General features: G+C 41.0%; 1 protein-coding gene across 4 annotated transcripts in view; it reads left to right on the top strand.

Annotated features, from left to right (window-relative positions):
- The window catches only part of ube2h (ubiquitin-conjugating enzyme E2H (UBC8 homolog, yeast)), a 117,941-nt gene that overhangs the window by 85,880 nt on the left and 11,173 nt on the right, over positions 1–20,888 (top strand). For all 4 annotated transcript variants that reach the window (XM_087999421.1, XM_087999422.1, XM_087999423.1 and 1 more), the window contains 2 exons: positions 13,820–13,859; positions 16,443–16,495. In XM_087999421.1, coding sequence (XP_087855547.1) covers positions 13,820–13,859; positions 16,443–16,495 — 93 coding nt within the window. The remainder of the gene's footprint in view (positions 1–13,819; positions 13,860–16,442; positions 16,496–20,888) is intronic.

Raw genomic sequence — 20,888 nt, 5'->3', positions numbered from 1 at the left:
GCTCGAAATTGGGGTGCAAGGTGGTGATGCTAGCAACCAGCAAACAGGAGACTAACATCCCATCTTTCAAGACTGAGTTTGAAGAGAACCAGGACTGAAAATGTATAGTTCATGATACTGCTTAATTTCCTGGTGTACCAAATATTCTTTGTCTAAAAGTATTTTATTTGGAATGTTTCTTAAAATGGAAATTTACAGTTAGGTTTTGGGGGATTAGATTAGATTCCCTACAGTGGGGAAACAGGCCCTTTGGCCCACCAAGTCCACACCGACCCTCCGGAGAGAAACCCACCCCCCCTATATTTACCTTTGACTAATCCACCTAACACTACGGGCAATTTAGCATGGCCAATTCACCTAACGTGCACCTCTTTTGGACTGTGGGAAGAAACCGGAGCACCCAGAGGAAACCCATGCAGACACTGGGAGAACGTGCAAACTCCACACAGACAGTTGCCCGAGGCAGAAATTGAACCTGGGACCCTGGTGCTGTGAGGTGGCAGTGCTAGCCACTGAGCCATCATGGATCTTGATCTTTTTCTGATGGAGATGCTTGCTTATTTGTCATAGCTTAATTTTGGGTCAGCAATTTGGTGATAGAGTTTGACTGTAAATTTTTTTTTCAAAAACTGACTTTTAAGTTTGGAGTAAAGTTGCTTTTGGGAGGTTTTTGTTTCTGTAGGTCCTAAAGTTGCTTTGAGACAAAAGCTGCTCTATTCTTGTAAACTGTTCAGTGGTTCCAGTAAAGTTACCATATTTTAGGCAAAGATAAATTTTAAGTAGTTATGACGTGCAAATATAGTTAGTTAAGCATTGGCGACCAGATCATGTATCAAAGATATTCATGTTAGCCTGGTCAAAAGCTCCAGTATTTAAAATACATTGAGTTTTGGTTCAATATATGGCTGTATGAGGGAGTAGCACTTATACCTGAAATGACTTATATCCTTAACTGTCAGAATCGAGCAAAACAACCTCACTGGCTTAGATTGGTTATCTCCGGTTTGCTTCCAGTTCCTCGGGCTGGTGTGGCCAGAAACAGGGAGACAATGGACTGGAACGTGTAGTTGGGGAACTGGTGCAGGAAGCAAGGATTTAAGTTCTTGGATCACTGGGGTATATTTTGTGGTAAGCATAAATTCTACAAGAGAGACGGTTTGCACCTTAATAGGTTAGGGTCCAGTATTCTGGCAGGCAGGTTTTCTACTGCAACACCGCTACATTTAAACTAAGTAGCGGGGGGAGGGGACAAACTGGATGTTTAAAAAGGAAATTGAAGGGAAAGTTAGAACAAGAGAAGTCAAGAAAGATAACTATCAATGAGGCAGAAAATTTGGAAAGGGATCATGCTGTAAGGTTGAGTGAAATAGGGGTTGATGGGAAGAGTGAGAGCAGTAACAAATTAAAAATACTATACATGAATGCACGAAGCATTAGACATAAGATGGATGAGCTTGAGGCTCCTTTGGAAATTGGCAGATATGATATTGTGGGGATAACTGAGACATGGCTTCAAGTGGACACGGACTGGGAAATGAATATTCAAGGCTACACGTGCTATCGTAAGGACAGACTGACGGGCAGAGGAGGTGGGGTGGCCTTGTTGGTAAGGGAGGATATTCAGTCCATTGCGCGGGGGGACCTAGAGTCAGGGGATGTAGAGTCAGTGTGGACAGAGCTGCGAAATACTCAGGGGAAAAAGACCCTCTTGGGAGTCATCTGCAGGCCCCCAAACAGTAGTCTGGATGTCGGATGCAAGTTGAATCAGGAGCTGAAATTGGCCTGTCGCAAAGATGTTACTACAGTTGTTATGGAGGATTTTAACATGCAGGTAGACTGGGAGAATCAAAATGGTATTGGACCTCAAGAAAGAGACTTTGTGGAGTGCCTCAGAGATGGATTATTAGAGCAGCTGGTGCTGGAGCCGACCAGGGAGAAGGCAATTCTGGATCTGGTATTGTGTAACGAACCAGAATTGGTCAGAGACCTCGAAGTGAAGGAGCCATTGGGAAGTAGTGACCATAATACATTAAGCTTCAATCTGCAATTTGAGAGGGAGAGGGTACAGTCGGAAGTGACAGTACTTCTGTTGAATAAAGGGAATTATGGAGTTATGAGGGAGGAGCTGGCCAAAGTTCAATGGTGCAATATCTTAGCAGGGATGACCGTGGAGGAACAATGGCGGATATTTCTGTGTATAATGCAGAAGTTGCAGGATCAGTTCATTCCTAAGAGGAAGAAAGATCCCAGGAGGAGGCATGGGCGGCCGTGGCTGATGAGGGAAGTTAAGAAACGTATAAAGTTAAAAGAGAAAAAGTATAACATAGCTAAGATAAGTGGGAAAACTGAGGACTGGGAAGCTTTTAAAGAGCAACAGAGGATTACTGAGAAGGAAATACACAGAGGAAAAATGAGGTATGAAGGTAAACTGGCCAATAATATAAAGGAGGATAGTAAAAGCTTTTTTAGGTATGTGCAAGGCAAAAAAATGGTTAGGACTAAAATTGGGCCCTTGAAGACAGAAACAGGGGAATATATTACGGGGAACAAAGAAATGGCAGAAGAATTAAATGGGTACTTCAGATCTGTGTTCACTGGGGAAGAGACAAGCAATCTCCCTGAGGTAACAGTGGCTGAAGGACCTGAACTTTAGGGAATCTATATTTGCCAGGATTTGGTGTTGGAGAGACTGTTAGGTCTGAAGGTTGATAAGTCCCCGGGGCCTGATGGTCTACATCCCAGGGTACTGAAGGAGGTGGCTCGGGAAATCGTGGATGCGTTGGTGATTATTTTCCAGAGTTCGATATATTCGGGGTAGGTTCCTGAGGATTGGAGGGTGGCTAATATTATACCACTTTTTAAGAAAGGTGGGAGAGAGAAAGCAGGTAATTATAGACCAGTTAGTCTGACCTCAGTGGTGGGAAAGATGCTGGAGTCTATTATAAAGGATGAAATTACGGCACATCTGGATAGGAGTAACAGGATAGGACAGAGTCAGCATGGGTTTATGAAGGGGAAATCATGCTTGATTAATCTTGAATTTTTTGAGGATGTAACTCTGAAGATGGACGAGGGAGATCCAGTAGATGTAGTGTGCCTGGACTTTCAGAAAACTTTTGATAAAGTCCCACGCAGGAGGTTAGTGAGTAAAATTAGGGTGCATGGTATTGGGGGCAAAGTACTAGATTGGATTGAAAATTGGTTGGCTGATAGGAAACAAAGGGTAGTGATAAACGGTTCAGTTTCGGAATGGCAGGCAGTGACCAGTGGAGTACCGCAGGGATCCGTGCTGGGACAGCAGCTTTCGACAATATATGTTAATGATATAGAAGATGGTATCAGCAATAACATTAGCAAATTTGCTGATGATACAAAGCTGGGTGGCACGGTGAAATGTGATGAGGATGTTAGGAGATTGCAGGGTGACCTGGACAAATTAGGTGAGTGGTCAGATGCATGGCAGATGCAGTTTAATGTGGATAAATGTATGGTTATCCACTTTGGTCGCAAGAACAGGAAGGCAGATTACTACCTCAATGGAATCAATTTAGGTTAAGGGGCAGTACAGAGATCTGGGTGTTCTTGTACACCAGTCAATGCAGGTACAGCAGGTAGTGAAGAAGGCTAATAGCATGCTGGCCTTCATAACAAGAGGGATTGAGTATAGAAGCAGTATAGAAGCAAAGAGGTGCTTCTGCAACTTATAGGGCCTGGTGAGACCACACCTGGAGTACTGTGTGCAGTTCTGGTCTCCAAATTTGAGGAAAGACTTTCTGGCTATTGAGGGAGTGCAGCGTAGGTTCACGAGGTCAATTCCTGGAATGGCGAGATTACCTTACACTGAAAGACTGAAGCAACTGGGCTTGTCTCCCCTTGAGTTTAGAAGACCGAGAGGGGATCTGATTGAGACATATAAGATTATGAAAGGATTGGACACTCTGGCAGCAGGAAACATGTTTCCGCTGATGGGTGAGTGCCGAACCAGAGGACACACCTTAAAAATACGGGGTAGACCATTTAGGACAGATGAGGAGAAACTTCTTCACCCAGAGAGTGGTGGCTGTGTGGAATGCTTTGCCCCAGAGGGCAGTGGAGGCCCAGTCTCTAGATTCGTTTAAGAAAGAGTTGGATAGAGCTCTCAAGGATAGTGGAATCAAGGGTTATGGAGATAAGGCAGGAAGAGGACACTGATTAGGAGTGATCAGCCATGATCATATTAAATGGCAGTACAGGCTCGAAGGGCTGAATGGCCTACTCCTGCACCTATTGTCTATTGATTTAATAACATTGTCTGTTTCAAATTGTTGCTGATTGCCCTTTAATTTCTATTCATCCCACATGCACTTCAGATAACAATCGTCTCTGATTGTTTTCCAGGTTTGCAAATTGCTCTACCAAACTCAGTGCAGTGTGAAGAGGGTGTGAACCCTTCAGATACTAATTAAAAAGAATTTTTGATGTCAATCTGAAGAAAAAATATAGTTAGATGTACAGCATGGAAACAGACCCTTCAGTCCAACCTGTCCATGCCGACCAGATATCCTGACCCAATCTAGTCCCACCTGCCAGCACCTGGCCCATATCCCTCCAAACCCTTCCTATTCATATACCCATCTAGATATTTTTTAAATGTTGCAATTGTATTGGCCTCCACCACTCCCTCTCGCAGCTCATTCCAGCACGTACCACCCTCTGCGTGAAAACGTTGCCCCTTAGGTCTCTTTTATATCTTTCCCCTCTCACCGTAAACCTATGCCCTCTCGTTCTGGACTCCCCCATCCCAGGGAAAAGACTTGGTCCATTTACCCTATCCATGCCCCTCATGATTTTATGAACCTCTATAAGGTCACCCCTCAGCCTGCACTCCAGGGAAACTAACCCTAGCCTATTCAACCTCTCCCTCTAGCTCAAATCCTCCAACCCTGGCAACACCCTTGTAAATCTTTTCTGAACCTTTTCAAGTTTCACAACATCTTTCCAATAGGAAGGAGGCGAGAATTGCACACAATATTCCAACAGTGGTCTAACCAATGTCCTGTACAGCTGCAAGATGACCTCCCAATTCCTGTACCCAATATTCTGACCAATAAAGGAAAGCATACCAAATGCCACCTTCACTACCCTGTCTACCTGCGATTCCACTTTCAAGGTGCTATGAACCTGCAGTCCAAGCTCTCTTTGTTCAGCAACACTCCCTAGGACCTTACCATTAAGTGTATAAGTCCTGCTCAGATTTGATTTCCCAAAATGCAGCACCTCGCATTTATCTAAATTAAACTTCCATGTCTCAGCCCATTGGCCCATTTGATCAAGATCCTGTTGTAATCTGAGGTAACCTTCTTTGCTGTCCACAACACCTCCAATTTTGGTGTCACCTGCAAACTTACTAACTATACCTCTTATGCTCCCATCCAAATCATTTATATAAATGATGAAAAGTCATGGACCCAGTACCGATCCTTGTGGCACTCCACTGATCACAGGCCTCCAGTCTGGAAAACAACCCTCCACCGTTGCCTTCTATCTTCTGCTTTTGTGCCAGTTCTGTATCAAATGGCTAGTTCTCCCTGTACTCCATGAGATCTAACCTTGCTAACCAGTCTAACATGGGGAACCTTGTCGAAGTCCATATAAATCACGTCTACCGCTCTGCCCTCATCAATCATCTTTGTTACTTCTTCAAAAAACTTAATCAAGTTTGTGAGACAGGATTTCCCATGCACAAAGCCATGTTGGACTGTCTCTAATCAGTCCTTGCCTTTCCAAATACATGTACGTCATGTCTCTCAGGATTCCCTTCAACAACTTGCCCACCACTGACGTCAGGCTCGCTGATCTATAGTTCCGTGGCTTGTCCTTACCACCTTTCTTAAACAGTGGCACCACGTATGCCAACTTCCAGTCTTCCAGCACCTCACCTGTGACTATCAATGATACAAATATCTCCGCAAGAGGCCCAGCAATGACTTCCCTAGCCTCCTAGAGAGAGCTCGGGTGCACCTGATCAGGTCCTGGGGATTTATCCACTTCTTTGCAATTTAAGACATCCAGCACTTCCTTCTCTGTGACATGGCCATATTTCAAGATGTCACCATTCTATATCTTCTATGTCCTTTTCCACAGTAAACACTGCAGTATACTTGTTTAGTATCTTCCCCCCCCCCCGTCCCTGCGGCACCACATAAAGGTCGCCTTGCTGATCTTTGAGGGGCAGAAGTGAGGACTGCAAATGCTGGAAACCAGAGTTTAGATCAGTGATGCTGGAAAAGCACAGCAGGTCAGGCAGCATTTGAGGAGCAGGAAAATCAACGTTTCAGGCAAAAACCCTTCATCAGGAATAGAGGCAGGAAGCCTTCAGGGTGTAGAAGCTTCCTGCCTCTATTCCTGATTAAGGGCTTTTACCTGAAACTTCTATTTTCCTGCCCCTCGGATGCTGCCTGACTGGCTGTGCTTTTCCAGCACCATTCTGATCTAAACTCTGATCTTTGAGGGGCCCTATTCTGTCCCTAATCGCCCTTTTGTCCTTAATGTATTTACAAAAACCCTTTGGATTCTCCTGAACTCTATTTGCCAAAGCTATCTCCTGTCCCCTTTCTGCCCTCCCGATTTCCCTCTTGAGTATACTCCTACTTCCTTTATACTCTAAGGATACACTCTATCTATCCTGTCTATACCTGACATATGCTTCCTTCTTTTCCTTCAATTTCTTTAGTCATCCAGCATTCCCTATACCTACCAGCCTTCCCTTTCTCCCTGACAGATCACTATACTCTTGTTATCTCATTTCTGAAGGCTTCTTGCCTTCCTGCAAACATCTGCCCCCACATAGCTTTTGAAAGTTCTTGCCTAATACTGTCAAAATTGTCCTTTCTTCAATTTTTGGTCTATCCTTTTCCATCACTATTTTAAAACTAATAGAATTATGGTTGCTGGCCCCAAAGTGCTCCACCACTGACACCTCGGTCACCTACCCTGCCTTATTTCCCAAGAGTAAGATAAGTTTTTGCACCTTCTCTAATAGTTCTCAAGGTCTGACCCTTCAGCATGCCATCATGTATCTATCAATTCTTAGTGATTTAAACTTGGATCATAGAACCATAAGATATAGAAACCCAATCGTGCCATTCACCCCATCAAGTCTGCTCTGCCATTCAATCATGGATGATAGGTTTCTCAACTCCATTCATTTACCTTCTCCCTGTAACTTTTGAACCCCTTGCTAATCAAGAACTTATCTGTCTTAACTGCACAATTAAATGTACAGAATTTCTGATGCTATAATTGGACTTCGATACCAAAGCTGGGTGTTATTAATGGAAGTTGACAATTGACACTTGGCTCATGAGGTTGCCAATGGGAAGCCTGCAAATAGGAGTAAAGGGGGAGGTGAGAGACTAGGATTGTTTCTTGGGGAAGCATTACAGCTGGTTCTTTGGCTGTGCCTGGATAGCTGAGCATGGAACCAGGCAAGTGTAACCTTACCCATCTAGATAGTGATTTAGATTTAGATTAGATTTAGATTTAGATTAGATTACATTACAGTGTGGAAACAGGCCCTTCAGCCCAACAAGTCCACACCGACCCGCCGAAGCGAAACCCACCCATACCCCTACATTTACCCCTTACCTAACACTACAGGCAATTTAGTATGGCCGATTCACCTGACCCTGCACATCTTTGGATAGTGGGAGGAAACCGGAGCACCCGGAGGAAACCCACGCAGACACTGGGAGAACGTGCAAACTCCACACAGTCAGTCGCCTGAGGCGGGAATTGAACCCGGGTCTCTGACGCTGTGAGGCAGCAGTGCTAACCACTGTGCCACCGTGCCGAGAAGCATTCGAGGATGTGGCTGACAACCAAATTCAGCATGTCGGTTAAGAAAGATCCAGAATTAACCTGAAATTCTGAACAGTTTTGACAGGTGACAGCAGAACCTGATAGCATTTTATATAGCCAAGTCAGATCTGACAGTGTATGGCTCAATGAGTTTCTAACATGTCTGTGTTCACTTGGCTTTTTGTACAGTTATTGATGAGTTTAATTATTTGGGGAATCAAACTTTCTCAGCACCAGGGAAAACTGGAAATGAGTTGTGACCCTTTGTCAAAATTGTGTTTTGCGGAAGGGTCACTTGACCCAAAACGTTAACTCTGATTCTCTCCACAAGTGCTGCCAGACCTGAGCTTTTCCAGGAATTTCTATTTTTGTCAGTGTTGAAATAGTAAGTTGAATTGGGACATAGCAGTAAAGTGATCAATCTGTACTATTGAGGTGGGGGAAAGATTGGGGGACAAGAAAAGTACTTGACGTGGATGGTGGTGATGGAGCTGGGGTGTGGGGGTCCCTAAATAGCCAATCCTGGTTATATATCCTCAGTTTTGCACCTTTTATATGCACTGACTCTTCATGCCCAGCTATCCTTCACGGCAACTCCAGTGTTATTTTGCTAATGGGCATGTTTTGCATGCAAATTAAAGTATTTATTTTAATGGAAGCCACATGTCACGTCTAGCCAGAGAACCAACCTCAAGCAGCTAATTTTGCAAAGCTGCATTAGCTCCTTCAGAACTTGGCTGGTATCTCTTTTCTCTCAAGACACATTGGGTGGGAACTGACCAGATATAGTCCCATTTGCTGACTTCCATCTCAGTGGTCTCATTCATACAGTCATATCCCACAACCAGCATCAGTGAACTAGTTAGGGAGGAACCACATGTTTGTCTGTGAGGCACCATGTTCATATTTCCATAAGACACTTCATTGTTTTTACTGCATGATCTCAGGAGAAAACTATTGTAATACTTTAACTCAAAAAGTACCTTGTCTTTTTCTTCAGAGATAACTCAGAACTTGAAACCTGCTCCTAACATTCGATTTACCAACTCCTGCGTCTGTTTTGATTTATGGGTTGGCACCCTTTCCAAATTGACTTTTTAGAAGAGTTTGTCTTGAATATTGAGCAGCAATCCTTGGTGTTTAAGTTTGGCTGAAACACAAAAAAAATCCCTTTCACAAGAAGGATTTGGCATTAGTGATGCAGTAAAAGTCTAGTATAATACTATTTTGTTGCTCATCCAATTGTGTATTGATTACATTGATACAAAATTGGCTTGACGGGAGGTGACAGAGGGTGGTAGAGGGTTGTTCAAACTGGAGGCCTGTGACCAGTGGTGTGCTGCAAGGATCGGTGCCAGGTCCACTGTTGTTTGACATTTATGTAAGTGATTTGGATGAGAAAATAGGAACCATAGTTGATAAGTTTGTGGATGATACAAAGTTGTAGTGGACAGTGAGGGTTATCTAAAAGTACAACAGGATCTTGATCAAGTGGACCAATGAATGGCAGATGGAGTTTAATTTAGATAAATGAGGTGTTGTAATTTGGTAAAACTAACCAGGGCAGTACTTAAACAGATAATGGTAGGTCACTGGGGAGTATTGTCAAACAGACACCTAGGGTTGCAGGAGGACAGGGTGGCAAACAATGCGTTTGGCACATTTCTCTTCTTCGGTTAGTGCATTGAGTACAGAAGTTGGATTGTCATGTTATGGCTATACAAGACATTGATATGGTGACATTTGGAGACAGCATATAATTCTGGTCATCCTGCCAAAGGAAGAGTTATTAAACTTGCAAGGTTGCAAAAAAAGATTTACAGGCAAGTTAGTGAGACTGAAGGATTTGAGTTATGAGGAGAGACTGGATTGTCTGAGACTTTGTTCCCTGGAATGTTTGAAATTATTGGGTGACCTTAGAGGTTTATAAAATAATGTGTAGGTAAGGTGAATAGCCAAAGTGATTTCCCCAAGGAGCCCAAAAGTAGACGGCATAGGTTTAAGGTGAGAGTGGTTATATTTAAAACGGGACCTGATGGGCAACTTTTTCCACACAGATGGCAGTGTGCATGTGGAATGAGCTGCAGAGGAAATTGTCGAGGTGGGTGCAATTACAGTACATAAAATTGATCTGGATGAGTTAATGGATAAGCAAGGTTTAGAGGGATATGGGTCAAACACAGGCAAATGGGGCTAGTTCAGTTTTGGAAACCTAGTCAGCATGGACAAGTTGGGCCAAAGTTTCCTTGCTGTATGACTTGGACTGTAAATGCTCATGGCCCCACTGTACAGTGGAAGCACAAATAGGATAGTTCCTGGATGTCCAACAGGCTAATCTTGTGTGTTGTCCCCAATGAACCGCCATGGCTTCAAGTTAAGTTTCAGTCCTGCTGCCATTTAACTCAATCACTTGAGACCTTGGCGTGCAGGTTCATATCTCCTTGAAAGTAGAGTTACAGGTTGATAGGATAGCAAAGGTGGCACTTGGGATGCTTTCCTATATTGGTCAGTGTATTGATTACAGGAGTTGGAAGGTCATGTTGTGGCTGTACAAGACATTGATTAGGCCACTTTTGGAATATTGTGTGCAATGATGTTGTGAAACTTGAAAGGGTTCAGAAAGGATTCAGAAGGATTTGAGCTATAGGGAGAGGTTGAATAGGCTAGGGCTGTTTTCCCTGGAGCGTCAGAGGCTGAGGGGTGACCTTATAGAGGTTTATAAAAATCATGAGGGGCATGGATACGATAAATAGACAAGGTCTTTTGCCTGGGGTGGAGGATGTGGTGGAGGCTAGTACAATTGCAACATTTAAAAAGCATTTGAATGGGTATATGAATAGGAAGAGTTTGGAAGGATATAGGCCAGGTGCTGGTAGGTGGGACCAGATTGTGTTGGGATATCTGGTCGGCATGGATGAGTTGGACCAAAGGGTCTGTTTCTGTGCGATACATCTATGATTCTGTGAAGATGACTTTCTTTCACTCGAGTGTTCTTAGTGCCGAGGTGGCTTAGTAGTCCAATTTCGGATCTGCAAGTCTTGCTACCAATATAGCCAATGATGTTTGCCTGAGTAAGTGAAATGCTTGCTGTTTCCCATGCTCCTTCTGTTTGCACTTGTTCTCCAACTAAGCCTGGCAAGGATGCTTAAATGGTTCACTCTTTCATGGATGCTTTTTCAAATTAGACAGTCTTTGGCTAGAGATTCTTTCAAACCAGTGTGGTTGCTTTTTTTCTTTTGAGGAAAGTTTTGGGAAAGTTTTGAGAAAGTCCTTGAAGTGTTTGGAGTGACAAAGCTCAAATCAGATTACAAATGTTACATCAGGCATATGGATGATGTGGCTTGCCCAACACAGAATCTGGTTATGACCAGTGTACTGGTGATGTCGGCCTGAGAGACGACACTGTTGGAATGGCTATCCTGAAAATTTTGTGGAGGATATATTTAATTTCAGGTATCTGCTGTACATTGATCACCTCTGCATGTGGGAGGATTGGTAACATTGCTGTCCTGTAGACCAGCTTAATGTCAATTTTGAGATTGCCAAATGTTGCTCTGGCACACTAGAAACTCTGCCTCTTTGCACTCATGAATGCCTATAAGCACACTATAGCTCAGTGGAAGTTGGGGTGGCCTTGGTTGTGAACTGGAAGTGATGCAGCTTGAACAGTTTCCTGCTGGTCCTGTAGAGAAGCTCTGCTCTAGTGGGAATGGTACAGAGAAAATATAAAGTACAATTTTAGCAACTTCATCATAAAAATGTATCACACTGAAATATATTGGCGTTCGTAAGTGTTTCTTGTAATTACAGAAAATCTGTCTAGTGACGAGTGAATTCTCTAACTGTAGTTTTTAAGCAGTTGAATTCTGTTTCACCCATTGTCATGGCCTGTAATTTGATTACTTTTCAAAATCTCAAGTAAATATGTGAGGAATGAGATCAGAGGCATCGGTCAGGTAGTTCAATTTGTGAAATTGATATTCTGCATTAGCAGAAGTGAACTAAGGTGGTGGGAAATTGTACTTAGCATTTTGAAACATTGGCTTGTGTTTGCATTCTCTCTCAAAACAAAACTTCCCTCAAGTTAAGTATGCTACCATGGATAATTCCTGAAAAAAAGACTTTTCTGCAGTATGCAGCATACATAATAATCCCTTTTATTCTTCAGACCAGTTCTTTGTTCTGTCCTGAAAATACTGTTAACGTAGGTTTGGGCAGGGAAGGAACCATGCCCAAACCATGATTCTACTCCCATCTTGTCCCTACAAACTTCTCTATACGTGTTCTTAGATATTACTCTGCAACAGTGGTTGTTTTCTTTTGTCCCCCTGCACTTAACCTTTCTTTGCCTACACCTTTAGTGAAACCACTGGTTGAGGTCAAGTAATCTCTTCAGAGTAGGAATCAAACAGGTCATCTTGTTATTTTCAGTTCAATCTGCATGGTGCACTTAGTCGTGAAACTTTTGCAATAGCTGTCATTAGATTCTCTATTCCTGGGATGAATATAGATATGGCAAACATCAAGGCACACAGTATGGAGAATATGTATATAATTTATATTGTCATCAGTCCTAATCAGAAGTATCAAAGAGAGAGGAAGGTTTTATATAATATTCAAAACATTTTGGAATATTCCTTTGAAGTACTGACTGTTTACTGGTAATTTGCCAGTCTATGGTGGTAGCAGTTGAGATGTATGAAATTTGTAGAGCTTGGAGGACTATATGCTGACAGTTCATCCATCATTAATGGGAACTTGTTGTGCATACACTCGTTCTCAAATCTGCCTCCCTGAAACACCTGATAATGTGCTATATAAATGTAGGTTTTATAGACCTGATTATAGAAGTGAACTGTGTAATTGTCAAGATTTTGAACTTGTTCTGTAATTCTGTTGTGTTTGCTGATCGCACCCCAAGCATCATTTTGGATGCTAGTCACCAAGATTTGGGTTTCTGCTTTTTTCTGCTCACTTCACACCTAGAAAGGGAAATTCCCATTGTGCCAGTTAAGGATGTGATCAGGCTATATAGTAGTGTTCCCCCATAGGAAATAACCTACTGTTGGTTAGCTGAACTATTTCATCAGAATTTCTATTCAAATACCAGTCATGAACCAATCTTAAAAGATAGGGCAAGAAATGATTTTGAAAATTGCATTAACTTGGGTAATGAGATTGTTCTTGCCCTCCAGCATCGAGGCTGGAGTGGAGACAGGAGAATTCCTAAGAGTGCCACAGTCATCATGTAGTATGAAAATCTAGTGTTTGCCATGCTGATGTTACCTTTCCTCTTTTCTAAGGTTTGAAAGCTGGCAAAAGCCTCTGCAATCATGTTCGGGTATTTGGTTGGTGAAAAAAACTTTTCCTTGTCTGTCTTATAGCTCAGCATTTGAAGCATAACTAATTTGCTTAAACCACTCTGATTTTCAGTTTAAACATTGCTGGATTGAACATTTGAGCTAAATTTCATGCGTCGGTCTATGCTGTAGAAAGTTTTATTAGCCATTTTTAAAAAAAGGATTTTAGGGCAAGAGATGTTTGCACAATCAAGTATATGATCGAGATTTGTCTTTTAGTTGGTAACCTTAAAATGAAGAATGCTGATGGATGGGATGCTGTATGTCAATAATCATTAGATCGAATCAATCATGGTAACTCTGTTGTACAAAGATACCATATATAACTGTGACTTTGAAACTAATACCATAGCTACAAAAGCGAGACAAAACTTAATTCAGACCAGTATATTAGCATGATTTCTCATTCCTTGGTGTTTTGCAACTGTACTGTGAACCACTTCGAGTGGTGCTGCAGATTTGCCATATGCTAGTTGGAGACCTTTTTGCCAAGTTTTAAGATGATTAAGTTTGTCTCACCCCATTCTTGAACAGCAGAAATTGTTTCTATCCTCACTTCTTTCAAATGTTGCCACTTATTTTCTGTTTGTGTTGGTGACCATTTGTTTGTTTGTTTACAGGGTTTATGAATAAAATTTTCCATCCGAACATTGATGAAGCGTAAGTAATTTTTTTTTCTATGCAGCATGTAAGAGAATGTTTTAGTATTAGGAGAGAACAAATCTGGTGATTGAGTTGGCAATGACTTCCATCTCAAGATATTATTCGAGGGTGTGTTTAGAGGATGTTACAGTCCCAGTGTCTACACTGTCTGTAATCTAAATGCACATCAAGTTACTACTTATCAGTCATGTTAGCTAAAATAAGCTCAATTCCGCATAAACTAGTTGTGAGTGCTGAGTGAAATTACAAGACTGTGATATCCCCGGAGCCATGCACTGCCATGGTGATGCTGCCTTTGGAAAAAATATATTTAGGCAAGAGGAATCTAGAAAGTATATTGGAAAGAAGGGAGGACTATTTTATTTCTCAAGTTTAGAAGCTTAAAATAACAAGTTTAATTCAAAATGCAAACTAAGTAAGGAGCAGACTATTTGACCCATCAAGTCTGTTCGACCGTTCAATATGTTTGTGTTGGATTTGCTATCTCAATGCCATGCTTTGGCAATCTCCCCTTACTTCCTTGATACATGTAGCCTCTTGAAGTCAATCTATTTCTTTCTTAGGCATACGCAATAACTTGGCCTCCACAGACTTGTTGTGGTAGAAAATTCTACAGATTCACAACTTTGAGTGAAGGAATTTCTGCTTGTCTCAGTCCAAAATGGCCTGCCTTGTACTGAGACTGACCCTTTGTTTTGGAGCCCTTGTATCTCAGTAGAATTCTAAACTGTCTACAATCTGACTGCAGTAGGCTTGCTATTTTGTATAACAATTTCGTATGACTCCTTTGGATCCAATACTACCCTTGATTTATTTTGTTATTCATGGTTGGGTTACTTTTTCTATTTGTTCTTTTGCCCAAAAGGAATATATTACTGTTCCAATTTTTTGTTCCTTCAGTATTAGCCATTGTTTATTAATGGAGTTACCCAGTCTGTCACCTCTAATCTCATAGTTTCCTTTATTTAGGTCTCGGACTCTAGTTTCAGATTGGGTTACTTTTCTTTCAAATCCAAATAAAGAATTCTAGCAATTTATTGTGGTCACCTTTTGTTTTCTAAAGGATCTCTCTGAACAAGATTTTTTTAAAAAAAAACTTCTAATTACACAAAACCAAATGGATATTCAGTTCCCTAAATGGTTCTTCAATGTTCTGGTCTAAAAATATGCTGTTCACACTCAGGGAATTCATCCACCACTGTCTAACTGCTAATGTGGTTAACCTAGTCTATGTAGATGTCATTCATGATAACTATAGCATGGTTGTTGCTTATTTTCCTAATCTCCTGTTAATGCCATCCCTTACTTTATCACTGCTATTTGGAGGCCTGTAGACCACACCCATAAATATTTTCTCTCCCTTTTTGCTGCTTCCCTACAAATGTGGTTTGTTTAGTGTTCTGAATCTATTAGTTAAGTACTTACCACCAAAATTACAAAGTAATGCAACTGAGGATGGGGTGAATTATTCAGTTTTTCTTCTATTGAGTTTATTCTGTTCAATGTTACTTCCAGTTCATTGCCATTAGTCACTCCTTCAAGCCGGCTTCTTTTCTGGGAATAGAGATATATTGCCTTATGTCTGTATGTATGATAGCATGACCCAGAGGTACATCAGTTATCCATCTCTAAGATCTAAACGAGAGATTCATATTTTCTCACTTGGGGCATGCCATTGTAGAGTGAAAACATCTTGATTAAAACAAGTCCAGATGTGAATTGATAAGTTGCCTTATTTCGCATAGATTGAATGTACTGATCAGCAGTTGGCTGCAGTTAAACAGTGCAATTTACAATGTAAAAAGTAAAAGTGAAGTCACAGATTGGAGAACTGCTGTATCAATAGAGACAACTGGTGGTGGTTTAATCGGAGGGTCACCATGCCTCAAGAGAGGGGGAGAAGTTGGAGAGAGTCCTTCATAATCACCTCAGCCAGTGTGGAAATTGAATTTACGCTGTTGGCATCATTCTGCATCCCAAACTGAACCAGCTGAACCTAAACTTAGGATGCAGTGAAATATTAAAAAAAAGTGCATTGCTTCCCCTGGACAATAGATGGTCTGATTTTACTTCAAGGTGACTTCTGGTTAACCACTCACCCCTCTCAATTTCTTTTAGTTTTGACAAAATACCTTTGCAGTATTCATTTTAGAAATCTAACAATCATTGCCATCGAATTTGGACTTAATTTTTATTTGCTTTTTCCTCCTCCGCCTTTTACTCCGATAAAGTGGAGAGATCCTGTTGCTAAGATGAAGTTGTCTCTATCTGATGCAAATGTTCTTCCATGCCAAATTAAATCATCCTCCTGAAAACTGTATTCCTTTATCACCACAGTAACTTTACTCTTTTTATTTCTTCCATTGTCGTGGACCATTTAACTAAAATCCAGCACTGCAAGTTACAACAAATATATTTTAGATTTTTGATATCAGTTAGGGAAAATGTTCTTGCACAGAAGTCAGCCTATTTCAAATGTTGCTGAATCTGGTTCTTGATATGGTCCTTGAAAGGTTGTGGGTTACAAGATTTTATTTGTCAAACTTGTTTCAGGCATCTTTCTTTCACTTTTATTTCTAGATCAGGAACAGTATGTCTAGATGTAATTAACCAGACGTGGACAGCTCTTTATGGTGAGTAGTAAAAACAAATAGGAATTTTAAATGCATCTTTATTTAAATTGGATATCAGCTGTAATCCTGCATTAGTTGGAGCTAGGGTTCCTGTCTTGACTGTTGAGATGGGAGCAAAGTGAGTATATTTTAAATATATTTCTGTCTCTGTAACTGATCCTGCTCTTGTGCTTTTCCCAAGCCTAATAAACCACAATCTATGATAGGCTTAGCAAAATGATAGAAGCCAAAATTGAAGCATTAACTTAATAGTTTTTGGTTTTGTACCATTTATTTACTCATTTCATGGATTATGTGCTTCACAGGCTGGGCCAGCATTTAATGCCCATCCCTAATTGTCCTGCAAGGTGGTGGTGAACTTGCTTCTTGAAGTGCTTCAGTCTGCTTGGTGCAGGTACACCCACAATGCTATTAGGACTGGAGTTCCAGGATTTTTACCCAACAGTGAGGGAGTGGTGATATATTTCTAAGTCAGGATGGTGTGTTGTTTAGAGGGGGCTTTGAATGGCATTGCTTCCATGTATCTGATGCCCTTGTTCTTCAAATGGTCATGTCATAAGTTGGAAAGGTGTAATCTAAGAACCCTTGGTAACTCCTTGCAGTGTATCAATGCAACTGTGCATCCATGATGAAGGGAGTAAATGCTTTGTCCTTCATCATGTTAAGCCTTTTAATTGTTGTTGGAACTGCATCTGTTGAGGAAAGTGAGGAGTATTACATTCTTGATTTGTGCCTTGTAAATGGTAGTTGGGAAAAGAACTTCTCCATGCAGGATTTGTAGCTTCTGACCTGCTCTTGTGTTCTACAGTATTTATATGGCTACATCAGTTCAGGTTCTGGCCAATGGTAACTTCCAGAATGTTGATAATGGGGGATTCAGCATTGGGAATGCCATTGAATATCATGGGCTGATGGTTAAAATCTCTTGTTGGTGATGGTCATTGGCACTTGAGTAATGTGAATGTTACTCTCCCCTTGTCAGCCTTAGCCTAGATATTGTACAGAACTGTGCAGAGCAGAAGTGAATTAATCTCTTTCACATTCTTGTCTATTCCAAGATGGAATAGAGGGGTATGTGAACTACAACTGGATGGTTGCACAAGTTGGTAATGAAATGTTAATAAGTGAGAGTTAATTGCAAAGCCAAGTGTTTTGGATTCAGTCATTTATTGTTTCTTAAAATATCTTACCGTTGTGAGCCTGTTTAAAGTTGAGATGCTGGGATGTATTTCATGGGCATTTGATGAGGAGTAGTAGGCAAAAGAAATTACCCTAATTCATTGGAAAGGCATTTTTTTAAAACGTTATGCTTTCGGGTTTTAAAAAAAAATGCAGTTGTGTAGTTTCAGATGAGGAATGAATATTGTCGGGTTTGACCTTGATCAGTCAGATGAAAAAATAATCTTTGGAGAAGTGAGAACAGAGCACAATCAAGATTTGTAAAATGCTGAGAAGATGTGATCATGTAGCTATGAAGTGATTCTGTATAACCTGCATCAAGCTGCTTGCAGGAAAGTGAGATTGAGACTCTAAATTGCAGAAGCTATTTAGAATAAGCAACCATCAAAATAGTCTTCATTTCTGGGAGAAAGGAGCCAGTGTATCTAGGCAGCTGGTTTTGAAAGCATTTGAAAACATAGGATAAATATAGACAAATATGCCATAGAAGGTTGATGCAGTTTTAAGAGATGCCACCTGTGGAATAAAACTGCTGCAGTCAGAAAGAAAAGCTTCTTGTGCACCTCCTACTGTGTTGCTAAATGGTGTGCATGGGCCTGCCAAAGGCTTTCAGAATTCTCACTGTAGGGGTACTCTGTCAAATGACAATAGTTATTAACTGAAATCATTTCATCTTTAATCTACATTATCTTTAAAATGTTTGTTTCTGCATTTGCTAGATCTCAAACTTTAGTGTTATACAATCCAGAATGGCGTAAAATAATTTTCTGAATTAATTTGGCTGAAATTGATTTTAGTCAAGTGTGGTGCTGGAAAAGCACAGCAGGTCAGGCAGCATCCGAGGAGCAGGAAAATCCTTGTTTCAGACAAAAGCCCTTCCTCTCATGCTGCCTGACCTGTTGTACTTTTCCAGCACCACATTCTCGACTCTAATCTCCAGCAAGTACTCACTTTCGTCTGAAACGTATTTTAATCAAGCTTCTGCTTAATGCTGTTCGATTTCAAGAGGCATCTTTGTGTGCTGTGCAGTAAATTAACTGAAGTGGAGAGTCGCTTCTGCCAAAACTGGTCTGCTCATAGATTGCTAATGGAAAATTGCTGTCTCACTATTTGCTGCAAAGCAATATCTAACTTGTATGATATTTATACCTTTCCTCTTACAAATTTTGATTTGCAAGTTCAGATAGTTAATATGCAGCAGTGTAGTTAAATATTTATCATACTTCGACAAGTCTTGCCAACAGCTAATTTGCTTTAACCTGAAGAGAAAATTTCTGCTGATTGAGTCATAATTGTAGAGCACAGAAACAGACCCTTTGGTCCTACTTATTCAAATTTTGTCCCATTTGCCAGCATTTGGTCCATATCCCTCTAAACCCTTCCTATTCATGTACCCATCCAGATGCCTTTTACATGTTGTAATTGTACCAGCCTCCACCGCTTCCTCTTGCAGCTCATTACATACACACACCCTTTGCATGCAAAGGTTTCCCCTTAGGTACCTTTTTAAATCTTCTATCTCAGTTTAAACCTGCGCCTTCTAGTTTTGGACTCGCCTACCCTGGGCAAAAGAGCTTGGCTGTCTGTGCCCCTCATGATTTTGTAAACCTCTGTAAAGTCACTCTTCAGCCCCAGGGAGAAGAGCTCCAACCTAATACTTGCATATCCAGAGTTTGCCACCTGGTTGGTTGACTGCTTTGGAGATCTTTTAATTGCCATTTCACAGGTTTAAATGGCTGTGATGTTTGTATTTTTGAACTATTATGTTCAAAAGAGGTTGAAAAGCAATAAACAGCTTGTGCAACTCTGAAGTTGTTTTTTCAAAAAAAGCCAATTGACTCAAGTATTATGTTTGACTAGTTGCAATCTTACTGGTGATGTCAAACAATTAATACAAAAATGAATGAGTCTACTCAGGTGTTTTTAGATCTGAGAAATGCCTTATTTCGCACAATCGATTAATGTAGCCAACGAGGTGACCATTTGTCCCCTTGTTACTGTTCTGGCTCTTAGTTGTATGATCCAGTTTCTCCCACTCCTACTCATTCTGTATAATCCTGTAACACTTTTTACCCCATCACACGTTTTTTCAATTCTTCTTAAAATATTACTATTTGATTTGTGTCTACCTCCTTTCAAACTGTGCCAGAATCCAGAAAATTGAAGTTGTTGCATTGTGGTACGCTCTAACTTAAATTCATGAAAGTATTTCACACCTTGCAAGATGAGATGCACTAATTTCCTTTCTCATTATTTGCTACTTGTTATTATGGTCAGGTCTGATTGTGGGTTCAAATCACTTTGGGAACTTGTTTGCAAAATCCAGGTTGACTACTGATGCAGTGTTGACTTCATCCTATGGCCAGGTCTGCTTTCAGGACAATTCAAAAGATTTAATGGCTTTATTTTGAAGAGCAGTAGAATTCTCCATTTCCAATAATATGTATTATTCTTCTTTCATCACTTGGACAAGTTGTTGTCACATTGTTGTTTGAAACTTTGCTATGTAATAATCACTTTTGCCTTTCTTGATTTTTAAAAGTACTTCAGTGGCTGTCAAACACTTTGACTTCTGAGATGGAAAGATGCTGTAGCAAAGCAAGTATTTTCGTCTCCCTCCTGACTGTCTACCTCAGCCCCAAGACACCTAGCTAAAGCTTGGGTTTCACAGGTGCATAATGATTCCTTTATCCTAGCCCAATAATGTGTCTTAACCAAGTTAACACTCAGCACTCCATATGGTATTGGTATGATTTCCTTCCATCTCTCCCACACAAGAATAGAAGTGAGTAATTACATTTGCATCTCTCTGCACTCCTTGTGTGGTTCTATGAATATACAAATTAGGAGTAGACTTAGTCCCTTCAGCTCTTGAATTGAGACTGAGCTGAAAAAGTACAGACTGTCAGACCGCACCGGAGGGGCAGCAGAATCGACATTTAGGGTATAAGCCCTTCTTCAGCCCTGAAACGTTGATTCGCCTGCTCCTTGAATGCTGCCTGACCGGCTGTGCTTTTCCAGCACTATGCTCTCGACTCTGATCTCCAACACCTGCAGTCGTCACTTGCTCCTTCATCTTCTTGAGCCTGCTCCACCAGCCAGTAAGATCATGGCAGATTGGATTGTTTCAAAATTTCCATCTATCCCGATGACTTCAAGTTTCCCTGCATAATAAAAATCTGTCCACCTGTGTTTGAAAAAAAATTCAACGACC

The sequence above is a fragment of the Chiloscyllium plagiosum genome, unplaced genomic scaffold, assembly GCF_037043375.1.
Source record: "Chiloscyllium plagiosum isolate Xiang-an unplaced genomic scaffold, Cpla_swu_hap1 HiC_scaffold_23, whole genome shotgun sequence".
Lineage (NCBI taxonomy): Eukaryota > Metazoa > Chordata > Chondrichthyes > Orectolobiformes > Hemiscylliidae > Chiloscyllium > Chiloscyllium plagiosum.
Note: the sequence above shows the minus strand (reverse complement) of the source record. Positions and strands in the feature narration are given on the sequence as shown.